At 36.7% G+C, this 15518-nt stretch overlaps 1 protein-coding gene across 1 annotated transcript in view; it reads left to right on the forward strand.

Moving 5' to 3' along the window:
• LOC128942401 (dynein axonemal heavy chain 5-like) overlaps positions 1-15518 on the forward strand; it is a 147795-nt gene that overhangs the window by 98016 nt on the left and 34261 nt on the right. The window contains exons 62-69 of the mRNA XM_054284848.1: positions 1337-1513; positions 4857-5051; positions 6299-6454; positions 6741-6923; positions 9826-9996; positions 10428-10806; positions 11918-12189; positions 14093-14257. Of these exons, the coding sequence (XP_054140823.1) occupies positions 1337-1513; positions 4857-5051; positions 6299-6454; positions 6741-6923; positions 9826-9996; positions 10428-10806; positions 11918-12189; positions 14093-14257 (1698 nt within the window). The remainder of the gene's footprint in view (positions 1-1336; positions 1514-4856; positions 5052-6298; positions 6455-6740; positions 6924-9825; positions 9997-10427; positions 10807-11917; positions 12190-14092; positions 14258-15518) is intronic.

Consider the following 15518-nt stretch of genomic DNA (forward strand, 5'->3'; position numbering starts at 1 on the left):
TACTCAAGGCTCAGGGCATTTTTTGGTTGGGTTTTGAATATCTTCCAGGATTCCACCACTTCCCTTCGCAACCTATTTCAGTTTTTGACCACTGTCACTGAAATAAAGGGATTTTTTTGTGTGTTGAATGTAAATATCTTATATTCCAATTTGTGTCCACTGCCCTTTGTCATTTCACAAAGTACTAGTGAAAAGAGTCTGGCATTTTCCTCTTTACACCTTCCCATCATGTGTTTGTGCACATAAGTGCATGTGTAGAAATCCGCCCTGCGCTTTAAACTAAAGTCTAAACCATCTCAGCCAAGGCTGCCCCCAAATTTTAGATTCCTGATCAGTTCTTTATCTGCAAGTCTGAGGTTAAGCAAACTGCCTTTCCCTCATTAAATCCTCTCTTCACTGTGTTGATAACTTTTGTCAATGCCTTCCTTAAAACATCAAGGATTGCTTGTGTCTTTCTGTGTTGTCCCTTCAGATATTGGGTTGTTGAAGTTCTCCATGTAGACCAAGGTCTGTGGATGGAAGGTTTCTTCCCCTCATCTACTTCTTGTTAACCAGATTGTCTGTGACAGACACACACATCTCCCATGCTGATCTTCCCTCTGATGCTAACCCATAAGCTCCCAACTGGCAAATTGTCCATCCTTTAATCTCCCATAATGACCACATGGATTCCACTGCCCTCTCACATGTAAGAAAACCCTTCTTCTCACCTTCCCAACCTGTCCTTCCTAACAAGCCCACAGACAGCTGATGCAGCTCTCCAGTTGTGGATCTCTTTCCATCATGTTCCCATGACTCCCATCATATCATGATGCTCCAACCACGTGCAGAGTCCTCTTTTGTTCTCCATGCTGTGCACATTCCTGTAGAAACACTTCAGAGAGGAGCCCAGCTGTGAGAATTCATGTTCTATAAGCAGTATGAAAGCTGTCCCCACCATTCTGTCTGGTGAACACTTTGTTTTTGTGGGTATCCTTAGGATGGTCCTCCATTGGCCCTGTTTTGTTGATTACAAGGTCCCTACAGTTTATCTCACCCCACACATTTTGTTTGCCAGACCCATCCTCCACTTCTTCATTCTTGGCCCTCCTCTGCCTGACACTTCATTCCTCTAAAGCTCTTCATCCAGCTTGGTCACAGAGATGCTTTTTCTCCACTTGGTCAGGTGGTTGCCATCACTTTCAAGCAAACTTCTACTTCTGAAAAGAATGATTTAAAGCAAAAAATACTCCTGTTTTGAAGAAAATTTATTTATCAGAAAGAGATACGTTTTGTAAGTTAGATGTTTTTGTTAGTTTTGTGTCTGCTTAAGCTAAATTCTTTATTTTCCATACAGCTTCGTTGGACAGCAAGCAGCAAAAACTTTCAAAATCAAATTGTTAATTTGGTGGGGAATGTTCTTCTGGCCACTGGATTTCTCTCTTATTCTGGACCTTTCAATCAGGAGTACAGGAATTTGCTACTCCAATTGTGGAGGAAAGAGATGGACAATAGCAAGATTCCATACAGTAAAGTAAGTACTCATGTTTTGTTCTGACCTTCTTCTTTGCCTTGCTGAGAAATTATATGCAGAGCATTTCATTCCAGATAAGTACATAATTGGAAGATTATATACAGGCTGTCACATTCAATCAGATTTTTAATAAATAAAAAATCTGAGCAGTTGACAGCTGAGCTTCTAAACCAATATGTTTTAAATTCCTCTTTACACTGTCAGGCATTTCACAATTGGTATGTAGGACACTGCTCTGGCAAATCTGAGAGAGAAATGCTGTCTGAGATCAGCTGCCCTGGGAGAAATAGCATAATACAGGAAACAAAGTAAAATTTGTCAGCTTAGAATACACTTACCTTTTCATAAGAGGAGACATCACCTCTGCACTTCTGTGTGTTATCAGTATATACCCTCCTGTCATGCCTTCTGCTGCATACTCACAACATTTAATTTTGTTTAATTTGAAGTGTCTTGTAGAAAGCATTTTTCAGGACTTGCTCCAGTGTTAGCTTTTAAATCCATGCACCTTTGTCACCAGTGAGGCTGTTCCAGTGAGGCTGATGTTGCAGCATCTCCTTCCTTGGCCTGTGCCTGGGCAGGCAGAGGTGGCCTAAAATGCAGTAGGAGCCACAGTCCCATCATTCAGTTTCTGTTTCCTGCCACTTCATATTCTGCCTTTATTAAGGTGAGCAACTTGCATGCTGAGACTATGAGACAGGGCAGGATACCTTGCATGAATCTTGTCCTTTGCTTTTACCATTACCTGCCTCAGGAGTGCCAGACCTGGCAAATGTTCTGGTGCAGAGGCTTTGCTCATGGCCAACAACAGCCTGGCTCCTATTCCATGACTTTTAGGAGGTCTGTCAAATAATCTTCCCTGTACCTGGAAGTTATATTCATACTGAAGGCAGAATTTGGGCCATAGTAATCAAAGCTGTCTTTCTGGGTAATCTGTGGTGTCTTCCACTTGGTTTTGTGAGTACCTGTGTACATTTTCTTCAGCAGTAAAGGCTGGAGAAATAATTCAGGGACTCTCTCTCCCTCTCAGCACAGGAGTTGAGGTATTAAGCTCAAACATTTCCTGTTTTCAGCTGTCAAAGATTTTGACAAAGCAGTTGCTGCTGAAATGTGCTGTGAGCTACTGAACAACCTGTGTACATCTATATCATTGTGAAACAGCTAAAGGCAGATCTGCATCTTCTTTTCAGTGTTTTTGGGATTTAGCACTTAAAACGTCTGTTAAGGAGACCTCTTTTCCATAAGGGGTTTGTTCACTTCATAGAAGTTACTTTTGAATAGCTTTTTTATTTTTTTTAATGTTAGGTTGGCATAATTCTGGTAGTGCTGATTAACCTTGACTTGAGAGATGGAAGCTTGCAATCCAGCCCAATTTATGCTGTGACTTAAAAGATGAATGACTCTGACCCACCCAGTAAAGCTCTTTGAAAGCTGCTGATGATAAAAAAATATGTAAGGCCAAGATGGATTTATTAATAAAGTACCAGGAGCAGTGCAGTTTCAGGCAAGATTCTTAACCAGTGTGGCTTGGGAGTTATCCTACATACACTCAACCGAGGGAGGCTCTTTCCTGATTTCAGTGTACAAAATGTTCTTAAAAGCTACTTACTTTGGGGAGTATCTGTCAAGATTCTCACCATTTAAGGATAAGAAATTGGATATATAATGTCTTTAGAAAGCAATACATAAAGAACTAAAATTCTGCTGTCATGAGGGTATTCTGACCAACATTACTGTTTGGCTGCATCCTTGAAAACTTGAGGGATACTTTCTTATGGTTTCTATGTTGCTCCCCCCTTCCTCCCCAGTATGTCTCAGTTAGATGGATACCATAGTTAATGAGTTTCAAAATGTATTTACCATTCTGTTTAGAGTTCCCATTAAAGACAGAATTATGATTTCCATCATAGTGTATTGAAGAGAGTTTTGATTTTTTCCCAGGGAATTAAGTGCTCACAAAAGGCAGCATATGGGCCTTTCTTGATGCTTCACACTGCAGGAAAGAAAGCAGCATTGCAGTTCAAGCACAAGGCTTGACATCTGCCTTACTTTGTCACAGACTAACTGACCGTGGGCGTATGAGTCATTTAGGCATAACAATTTACAAAGATCTGTTTAAAATTAGCCAATTATCTGTTTAGTTAGGCACTTAAATTAGCTGAGTTTCAGAGATGCAGGGTGACTGATATTTCTTGCTGTAGGTAAGAAAAAGTTCAAAGCTGTTTAGATCCTACTCATCTGCTTAAGGAGCTAAATATGGTTTTAGGTTCCAATTGCTGAAAAAATTGCCTATTACATGCTTTTCTGTCCTTTGCACAAATGGAAACTAGATTCCTAAAATTTCTTTGTCTTCTGAGGATGATTTGTGTTGCTTCACTGTGAGTCTTCAATAATTTTAGAAGTAAAAAAATCAAAGGAGTGAAAAAGCTTTGGCATCTTGCAAACACTGTTATCATTAGATCTCATGATTGTATCACAACTCTGACAGTATTTGAAGCTCTGCTTTAGGCTTCAGATTCTGAATTATGTGATTTTCACTAGATTTACAGGCTTTTACCTTCCTTCTTTCATGTCTTTATTTTAAACAGGTCTTTAAATAAAGCTTACAAGTATGAATTGTTGAATGAAAAATGTAAGGAGCAAATTAAAAAATACCTTCAATTTCATTATTTTTACAATTCTCAATCCTTACTAAGGTGCTTTTCTAAATTGGAGTTTGGTTTGCTATTTTCAGCACTTTTTTCTTCACATACCAGAGGCCAGTCACTTTTCAGAGGGAACAAAATAAAGCAAGTTATTTGACAAGTGCAAATCAAACTTAAGGAGAATATCCAAACTGTGAAGGATTTTAGCTTAGCCTCAATAACCTTCCATGATAGTTCATGGTTACTGTTCCATAGCACATCTCCACACTCTTCTCTTAGTCTCCCACAGCCATCCTGTACTTGGAAGGCACTTTCCAGCAGGTGGAAGGTCTTGTGAGCAAGATGACAATTCCACTTCAACTCGCAGGAAAAGTGTTTGCTATTAAAAACTGCAAAAAATCAGTTTGTCATTAGATATTGAACTGACTTCAGAGTTTTTCTGACAGCCTCTGATGGACATCAAAGCCTCAACAGAATTCACTTTCATTACTGCTCAACTGCAGTGATTGAGCCACTGAACTTTAAAGAAAAGAAACAGTAAGCAATAACTACCAAATACACTCCATCATGCATTCTGATCAGAATAAGAAGAAAAACCATACATCAGATGTTTTAGTATAGCTCCTCTAACTGGCACTAATTTTGTATTTACATGTTTTCTACTGGTACTGATTTTGTAATTGCATATTTTCTATTAGAACTTGAACCTTACCAGCATGCTTGTTGACAATGCTACAGTGGGTGAATGGAACCTCCAGGGTCTTCCAAATGATGACCTTTCAATTCAAAATGGCATTATTGTCACAAAAGCATCTAGATATCCATTGCTGATTGATCCACAAGGTCAAGGAAAGATCTGGATCAAAAATAAGGAAAAGAATAATGAACTTCAGGTAAATAGTTAATTTACAATTCTTTAAAATGTGTGTGTCATTTGTGTGTCATCATGCTTTGGCCATATGTAATTTAAATCTGATGTTTATTGGTGTACAGCTATGCAGAAACTAAAACATGACTGACAGAGAACCTGTACCCTAAATCAGGGTATCAATAACAGGGCAAAATAGTTTGCACTGATATGTTATGGCATATCTATTTTTATAATGAATCTTTTAATTGCTTGCTGTAGTGAAAGAGAAACAAAGAGGGAAGTAAAAGGTTGTATCTCATTCTCCATCTTCCTGGAGACTTGTATCTCCTGCTCTGAGTTCTCCCTGTTAAGTCCAGGAGGAACAAAGTTATGTCAAGATTCTAAATACACAAGTATTAGAATCTTACATCTGGGATATTGTAACTTGCTAGGGTCTTGTTAGTGTTATGCTGTTGGTCACCCAGACATTGGCTTTATCTCTCAGCTGAATTTCTAATAAAAATATAGGGAACATGCTGTTTTGGTAGATCACATACATCTGCATGATAACAAAAAGTGCAGAGTGGTGGAACAGAGTATTAATTTTTAAATAATATACTGGTTTCCTTCTGTGTAATGTGCCTCTAGATATTTTAATTACATCTTTTTCAAAGAGCTTTGCCTGCAAGACAAGGATTTATTTTAAAAACATGTCTATCCTAATTTTTTTTTCCTGGTTAAAAAAACCACCTGAAAACCATGGCTTAAGAGATGCCTGGAAAGGTTATTCAATTATCATCTTAAATAATTATGTTAAATATATTAAATTTGGATAAATGAAAAGGAGTCTGTGTGACTTAAAGTGTGACTTTAAAATTGTAGCAATTTTAAGACTGGTGGAACTGAATTGGAAACTGAATGTCTGATGTCAGATCAGGCCTCCTGTATAACACTGGCTCCCTTTCTGAACTCCATAAACATTTCCCTACTTCATATTAGTGTTTAACCATAAATCTATTTATATTTAGGAGATATTAAGATATTGCACTGATTAGATAGATATGCAGATAAAAAAGTAAATAGGTAACAATAAAGAAATGTAATCTCCTATCCTCTGAAGTTTAAAGCAAAGCTTCCATTCATGTCAGCAGAGTCAAGTTTTGGTCCCTAAAATGTAGCCATTTGCATATATATCCCAGGATGAGTACAATTTTTCAAAGCTTCAGTAGATTTTATGCTGTTTTCTGTGTGCTTTCAAATGCATGCTGTGTTGTGACTCAATCTTCCTAGGTTACAGCTATGAACCACAAGTTCTTCAGAAGTCATATAGAAGACTGCTTGTCCCTTGGCCGACCTCTGTTAATTGAAGACATTGGAGAGGAACTTGATCCTGCCCTAGATAACATCTTGGAAAAAAATTTCATAAAATTTGGTTCAGCACACAAAGTAAGATGAATTGTAGACATGAAATTAAAACCCAACAGGACAGATGCTGGGTATAGGGTAGTCTGAATACTGATATGATTGGTACCTTTAAAACAGTTAGAAAATGAGTGGTGAACTCGTGGGGTTGTTTGAGGGGCTATTTTACCCTTAATCAGAAAGTTTTAAAAGTGTAAATGAAAACATAAAAAAAAAAATTCATAATTTTTTTTTCATCAGACAAAATAACAGTTTTTCTGAATTCATCTTTCAAAAATTGAGAAATGCTTTTTATTTTTTTTATTTTCAGGTGAAAGTAGGTGACAAGGAGGTAGATCTGACAAAGGGGTTTACCCTCTATATGACAACAAAGGTGGCTAATCCTGTTTATACTCCAGAAATTAGTGCAAGAACAACTGTGATTGACTTTACTGTTACTATGAAAGGGCTGGAAGATCAGCTCCTTGGCCGTGTCATCCTCACAGAAAAGCAGGTATTGAGTCCTGCAGCATTTTAATAGAGGGAAAGCTTGTTCAGTATCTGCACCAAGAGTGCATACATATTCAGTATCTTGGTTGAAATCAAATGCAAGAACAAAAATGTGAATGAAAGTTTAAAGGTTGTGCATTTGCTGAAATACGATGAGGAGCTCTTTTTTAATTGAACGGGGGAACCTAAACATTTATTTTAAGATCTGGCCTTGGAAAAAGAATAAAGAAAATTATTCATTAAAAATACATCACTGGCGTGCACATGACATACATAAAACAACTTTACTCCTTCATATATGGAAAGGACTTGTTCCGTCAGAAATCTCTTGTATTTCTAAATTCCTTTTTTAACTTAATTTGAATTACATGAAAAAATGCTTATGAACTTGAACTACTTTTGCCAGCCAGGCTCTAGTGTGCAAGGAGATAAAAGATTCTTAAGGAGCCCTGAACACTGACTTGACTCTATTCTTGTTAAAATTTGCATTGATTATGTGGAAGTTAATATAAGGAAGAAAATCCTCTCTCAGCTGAGATTAAAAAATTGAGGTTTGCATTAGCAGAGCTGCTGCTTTCAGTAAGTAGCTCAGGTAGGCTTGCTAATGTGAGAGGAGCTGCCTACCTAAAGGAATTATTTCTTCCTTTGACTTCCCCAAAGCATGTTCTAACTAGCGTTCTTTAGTGGTGCTGTCATTTTCTCCAGCCAGCACCCTTCCACTTTGCTCAAAATGAGCCTTCACTGAAGTAAGGACTGGAATTAAGGTGCCCTTCCTTCAATCTGACAGTCACAAACAGGGGCTGCAAAGTCATTGTAATGCACAAACTTCCTGTGAATTCTTCCACGGAAAACAGAAAGACTGTAACAGGAGGTACTGGAGAAAAAGTGGGTGAGATAAATGCTTTAGATGCAGAACTTTTAATCTTTACTCCAGTAGATGTAGGTTTTTGTCAGCTAAATCAAGCAGCATCAGTATGAGTGAATGGGAATATCCTAACTTCTGAAGGGAGAGAGGTCTAAATCAAGACAGAAGGAAAAGAAGTGAAATAGGTTTCTCATGACCTACATATAAAAATCCTCTTCCCACAAGATACCCTTGCTCTGTGTTGTTTTTTTTTTCTTGGACAGAACTGTTAGAGAATTCATATTGAATGTATGTAGCAACACCTAGACTGCATTGGGTCAAAAATATGGTCATTGACAAATATTCCTGCAGTGCTGTTCATCAGCTGAAGAGGGTTGCAAGGGAACCTGGTTAATATCAGCACTGCTTGCTGAACAGGGACATGGTTGCAGCTGATCCACACTTATTAAACTTTTGGCAGATACAAAGGCATCATGGCTGTTGTCTCTTCTGTCTCAGTAAGAGGTGAATGTTGTGGTGTAGATAGTCAGAGCCAGTGGGATTCTGAAAAAATTAGTTCAAAGAAAAGACATAACATGAACAGAGCTTCTGAAGAACAAGTTTTCTATTACAAAGAGACAACTTTATGATCACTGAACTAAAGTAATAGATTAAAGGAACCAAGACATCCTTAAAGATTGCTCTAGTGATCAATGAAATATGATCAAAGAAGTGTTTATTCTCACCTTTATAGGTTGATGCTATAAATATAGAAAAAAAATCAGCATATTTTTGTACTTTGATAATGGAGCTGCTGCCATTATTTGTGTTCAGAACAACTATTATTTATATTACAAATGTGCAAACTTGTAACAAAAACTTGCAAACAAAAACTTGTACCTGGTATATTTGCTGATAATTTTCTGAAAGATACCTTTTACAGACTTATAAATAGTATGGGTAAAGCGTCTGATCTTAAACAGAGCACATCCTTATGTGGAATTTAAACATGTAGTTAAATGTATTTTTGAGTTTTTTGTGGAAGTATAATTTTTTTTTTTTTGCATTAATGGTATAGAAAGAGGACTAAATGTGCAAAGCTGAATTACTGATACTTAAGTCATTCCCCTCTTTTGGGATGCAATCACTTGTAGCTTCCACAGAGCTACTGAGCCCTAGAACATATTTCAAGGTTTCCAAGTGAGGCGTTTGTAAAAATAAAATTTGTCACTTCTTTTCACTTTGGAGAAACTCTCCTGTACTGTATAACTCTGTACATCTCCTTTTTCTCCAGCTTGACATGTTGACAAAAATGAAAATAAACTGAAGCCATAGGTGTAGATAGACGATTATTAACAATCCTTTTCTTGTAGGAAGGTTGACTGGATTGATTAAATAAAGACAGCCAGCAAAAGTATCCCTGAGCTGTGTAGACTGTGCTGTACAGAAGCCTCATTTCACTTGGTGTTCTGTTGACTTGTCTGCCTTTTTTCCCTTGTCATTGTCTGTCTTGTAGAAAGGGCAAAAAAATCCATATGACATAGATAATAATTGTAACATTTCCTGTTTTATATGCAGTAGAGGATTGTATCTTTCAAAGTCACAGAATGGTAGAAATTAGAAATGGAAAAGGTCATCCAGTCAGTTTTGCTCACAATGTAAAATCCAGCCATACAAAGCATCTTTCAGGCCTTTATCTGATTTAATTTTAAGTACCCCATGTAATGTGGCTTTTATCACTTGCCATTGAAACTATCTTTAGTGGTTTGTGTGCCATACTATGAGGAAGATTTTCCTGGTAATTCAGATGTGTTTTCATTCTCCAGCATTTATACTTCATTAATCAATACATACAGCATACATATAAATTAGTTTAATGTATATATTCAGTATGCTTATAAATTATTTTAGTACAGAAATATTTTGTAGTATTTCAGTATTTTATGGAAAAGACAACAAATTCCCCACTCTGACAGGCATGAAATCACATTTTCTATGTCTTTAGAAGGAATCTTCCTTTTAATTGACATTAAATATTCTATGGCAAACTTCTTGAATACAGGAACTAGAAGCAGAAAGAATCAAACTGATGGAAGAAGTGACATCCAACAAGAGGAAAATGCAGGAGCTTGAAGATAATTTGCTCTGCCGTCTAACCAGTACAGAAGGCTCTTTGGTTGAAGATGAGTCTCTGATAGAAGTCTTAAGGATCACTAAATCAACAGCAGAAGAGGTGAATTTAGAATTCACTGTAGATATATTTTGTAATTGTAATTTAAAGATAGTATATATAAAGACATATGTATATATTTTCATTACTGTTTTATTTTTTCCCATTCAGAGCCACTATATAACATCTGACTTCTTAACCAGTAAATAGTAGAAACACTTATTTTTTATTCATAAAAAATAGCAAAATTAAACTGCTATCTGGATATTGTTCATATTCCAGGCATTGCAAGTGTAAGTTTGAATCAGTTCCCATCTTGACAGGAGTTGGAACACATGAAGACACAATGTCTGTGTTGAAACACTGGCAGAGGGAAGCAAAGCTCAACTAAAAATATTATTGTGGTCTTAATCAAGACCTTTTCTTTTTGCTTGTGCAGCATAAATCATAACTAATACAGCTTAATCTTCATGATCTTTTCCATTAATTTTAAGGTCAGTGAAAAATTAAACACAGCAATGGAGACAGAGGTGAAAATCAATACTGCACGTGAAGAGTATCGGCCCGTGGCAGGTCGTGGTAGCATCCTTTATTTCCTAATTGTGGAAATGAGCTTGGTTAATGTCATGTACCAAACATCTTTAGGACAGTTCCTTGGCATTTTTGACCTATCAGTGGAAAGATCTCAGAAATCTCAAATTCCAGCAAAAAGGGTGGTTTATATAATCGAGCATCTCACCTACGAAGTCTTCAAGTACACAGTTCGAGGGCTGTATGAAAATCACAGGTTCCTGTTCACATTGCTTCTGGCACTGAAGATTGACTTGCAGGCCAAGAAAATTTCACACACTGAGTTTGAGACACTGATCAAAGGTAATTTCTCTGAAAATGTTCCTGTTTACAAATGTCTGTGTACTGCCAAATTCATATTTTGCAGTATTTGCACTAACAATGTGTTATATCCTGTGGATCTTCTTGTTTTTAACTTGTGAATGAAAGCATATACAGTCCAAGAAGGAATAAGAAGGAATTAAAGGACAAATTTTCCAAAACAAGAGCAATATAGATTATTTGTTATGAAAATAATGCTTAGATGAGGATTATTTTAACTGTTATACATTGTAAAATGGGAAAAAATAAGTCCATTATTTGTTAGAGAACTTATAGCCTCTATTCTCTGTCTCTTTTTCAATTTGCCACATATCTGTGTCTGCAAGATTGTAGGCAATCAGCAAAAGCTCTCTTGATGGCTGATGAACAGGCATGTGAATGCTGTACCAGGCTTAAGTATCAGCAGAAAAAAAGCCTGTTATGTGTTGTAAAACAATTTTATATTGCATTGCATTATGTCACCACTGTATGTCACTACTCAGACACAATGACAAAGAAAAATTTGAGTAAGGTTTATAAAATTTGATGGGCGGTGACCTCACTGAGTTCTCCAAGATAAGATAAATTCAGTCTGGTACAAAGACAAGTACAGTCAGGTGCTTGGCATCCAAATATCTCAGTTTGTTTGAGTGACTGTTCAGCTGTGGCTCAGCTCAGCTGTGCTGGGTGTGCAAATGGGCAAGGGGCTGAGTGCTGGTTGAGCTAAGAGGCTGTCGACATTGCAGCCCTGGAAATGAATGCACCATGTGCTTTCTTATTCTTTAGCACGGATGAAAGGAGGCTGCATTAACAATTATATGTCTGCTCTGAAGAACTGGGCTTGAGTATCCTTTTAGGTGGCCACATTTAATTCCAGCTCTACAGATAGAGTAGAAGCAGCACAAAAATTAGTGGGATATCAACTTTGGGAGGAACTGAGACCACTTTCCAATTAGGTCTTTGTTAAGTTTCCTCCATGCAAATGTCACATCTCCATATCCTGGTTTGCATAAAATGTTACTCCCTGAATTATATAAAACCAGTATTTTTTATTACTTGTCATTTTTCTGTTTAACAATGTTTGTTTTCCTCTGTATTACTTTTAACTTTGCAGGAGGAGCCAGCTTGGATATGAATTCTGTGGAACCAAAACCAAAAAAGTGGATCCTTGACACGACATGGCTCAATCTTGTGCAGTTATCTAGCTTATACCCTTTCAATCAACTTCTAGTGCAAATTGTTAAGAATGAGAAGTCTTGGAAAGCCTGGTTTGATGAAGAAGCTCCTGGAAAATCTGTTATTCCTGATGGTTATGACAGTTTACTGGATCAATTCCATAAACTGCTCCTTGTTCGTAGCTGGTGCCCCGATCACACTGTTGCCCAAGTAAGATACATTTTTGTACAATGGTTATGCCATGTGGCATCTCCTGAAGAACTGCTAGTTCCAAATTTCCAAAGTTCTGAATTTCTTGTTACCACAATAGTTGTTGCTATTTTGAGTAAGCTATTTTGAAAAATCAGGTATTGAAATGCTCATTAAAAATATGTGTAAAAAACCTTATTTATTTAATTGCAATGAACTAGGAAGCAGAACATGAAACAAATTGTGTTGGAGCTGCAAGAATACCATTGCTTTGGTGTAGTGCTTTCACAGTCAAGTCATGCAACCTGTAAAGAAGTTGCATTCCTCTGGTGAATCAAAAGATACCTCCCTGTTCATTTCCACAGAAGTGGCGGAAAAAGAGCAATTCACTTTTATGGCAGGTGCACTAAAACAGCAGATAAACTGTTTACTTACTCTCTCTACTGAGGAAGTAATAATTAAGGCTGCCTTGTGGCAAATGTCATAAAAGAAACTGCAGTAAACTAACAGTTTTTCCACAGTTAGTGATATTTTGATTTTTCTTCTCTATGTAGATGTAAAAGAGATGTATGAGTCCATGAGCACCCTCTTTCCACTTATTCTTCCTTCTTTCTGTACTGGAAAGTAGTAGTTTTTCTTTCCTGCCTATATCAACTTTACATGTTACATGCTGTGATAGCATCTGTGTTGTATTTAGGGGACACCATATTTTCATGGACCTCTTTTTCAACAAGGCTCACTCCACTATTTTCATTTTCTGTTCTTCACTCCGTAAGCAGGAGAGAAGTATGGGAGCTCCAAATGCCATAATTTAAACAGAGCAAAATAATAAAGCTGCTACTGCTTATTTATCAACTTATTATCTATCAACAATTGTCTATCAACTAATTTATCTAATTTAACTAATTTTTTATTATCTTGCACAAACATCTCTATAAAAGAATGTCTCTGAACAATGGTTGCAGTAAAAGGTCATTATTTTAATTTTTGAGGAGAGAGGGGATCTCTATTGTTACTCTTTTTTTATCTCTTCTTTCCCTACTGTGTTTTCCCAAGTATTAGAAATTTTACCTGTCTGGGACAAAATTTACACTTAATAGTGGGTGATTGAGGGTTTCTTTTTCTGCAATTGACATCTTCCTCAGTCCACCTTGTTCCTCAGTGTTTCTCTTCATCATACATGCCTAAGAATCTGTGAGAGTCAATACACAGCTAGGAAATCACTTCAGTCAAAAAGAATTTCATGCACTAAGGTAGCTTTAGAAGCTCTTTTAGAAAATGTCTATGAAAAGAAAAAAAATAGAGGCATAAAGAAGGTTTGACCTTTAAGGATCACATCTGAGCTAAGTTTATGTTTTGTAGAAATAGATATTCAGCCTAAGAGACTTGAATTGGATAACCACTGGACAGGAGAATTTGTTTGAAGTTCCAATAAATATATGGGAGATTGTAACTGGGTCAGATGAGAGATCTGTCTAATCCACTATGCTGTAGAGACAGTGTCAACAATACATACTTAGAGGAACTAAAAATGGAACTGGTATAGAGAAACTCTTTTATTTTGCTATCCACCAAATTTTAACAGGCAGTAATTTAGTGACAATATCTGGGATGTCCTCAGAGCTGACACTGGAACTATTCTGCATGGATTTTTTTCTCCAGTTCTTTAAAAAAAACCCATTTAGCATTTTCTAGCAACAGTGTTCACAGGATGGCTGTTGCGTGAGCAGAATTCTTTCTCTTCTGTGTTTGAAGTTTGCTATCTGAGAATTTCAGTGGTTGCCTCCTGTGGACTAAAGTGGAAAAATTAAAGTTCAGACAGTCATTGCTTCCAGTATAGATGCTGGTAAATTCCATGTCACTAATTAATGCTAAACTTAAAAAGGTAAAGATAGATATATTTTTCTGGTAACTTTTTTTCCAGGCTCGGCACTACATTGCAGAATCTCTTGGAGAGAAATATGCAGAAGGATTTATTCTTGAGATGGAAGAAATGTGGAGAGAAAGTGGCTGTCGAACACCTTTGACATGCCTTTTGTCAGTGGGGTCTGACCCCACTGAAAATATAGAACGTCTTGCAAAATCAAAGGTATCCTCCTAAACTGAATTTACTAGAGCTGGTAAAGACATTTTTAACTCTTCTTTGCACTGGAAGTGGCATTTCCACATTTTAAAGATGCTTGGATGGTGATATTTACATTCATGCTAGTGTTCTCTGGAAGTTAATTTTTGACCAGTAGCCAAAATGCATTTACTAGGAAATGAAAATGCTGCAGTCCCTCTTTTTGCAATTGTTTGATTCCAATGAGATCCCTGTCCTTATCAAGCAGATTATGATAACCCACTACTTAGGAAATGTACTAAGCTATGAGAACAAAGCAACATTTGTGTTTTAAATTGTGTTACATCCACTGTAGGAGCTGGCAGTAATGATGATTACAAAAAGATACAGAAAAAATCATAATTATGGTGACAAGAGGAATTAATTTTAACACCCTAGCATTCAATCTGTGCACTTGATGGAGACATTCAACATTTTCTACAGAACAGCATCACTTTAAGGCACTCTGTGCTCTGTTTTATGGTTCACAATGTAGCAGCATATAAAATTTTCCCAAGAAGTTATTTACTTTAGATCTCCATAAATTTTCCTCCTCATTAGAATGCATCTTCATTTAATGGTGCAGGATTTTAGAATACACTGAGTAAGACATGCAAAAGCAGGAGGACCCACAAATCTCTTCAGCTTATTAATTAGAAAGTGGAGGTGCTCATTCCATTTGAAAATCAGGACCCTTATTTGTCTGTCTGTGTTAAAACGGCTTAAATTATGACCTAACTGTCACTTAGTGTTTAAATTTAGGAATCTTAAATCTGAAGTTATTAATTTGATCCTTGTCTGCTGTCAGACCAAGAGGATATTGTGGTCTTAATATGTTTTCATGCTTCCAGGAAATGTGTATGGAATAAATAGAAAGTGAGGTTGTGAAAGAGCTGAAGGAGTTGCCTTGTTTATTCACACATGGTTTATGATCAAGGCAACATCAGCTGGGCTGTCACAATGTGAAGTTCAGCTCTAGTGTTACCTGTGAATGTAAAGTCAACCACACTGTTTAACTGTAAGGTTCTTTTCCAAACTCTTGAAGTAAAGACCTAACCACACAGTATATAGGAACTGTTCGAGTTTACAAAAGCCATCCTAATGTCACAAAACAAAATGCAAACACAGACTTTTTTAAAAATAAAAATGTGTATAACAATGTGGAACTTGAGGAGTATTTCAGCAATTCTTTAGCTTTTAAAAAATTTATCTAGAAATAATTTAATTTTCAGAAACATTTTCAAGGGAG

The sequence above is a fragment of the Melozone crissalis genome, unplaced genomic scaffold (assembly GCF_028551555.1).
Source record: "Melozone crissalis strain CALT ecotype California unplaced genomic scaffold, PUWL_Pcris_2 ptg000042l_1, whole genome shotgun sequence".
Lineage (NCBI taxonomy): Eukaryota > Metazoa > Chordata > Aves > Passeriformes > Passerellidae > Melozone > Melozone crissalis.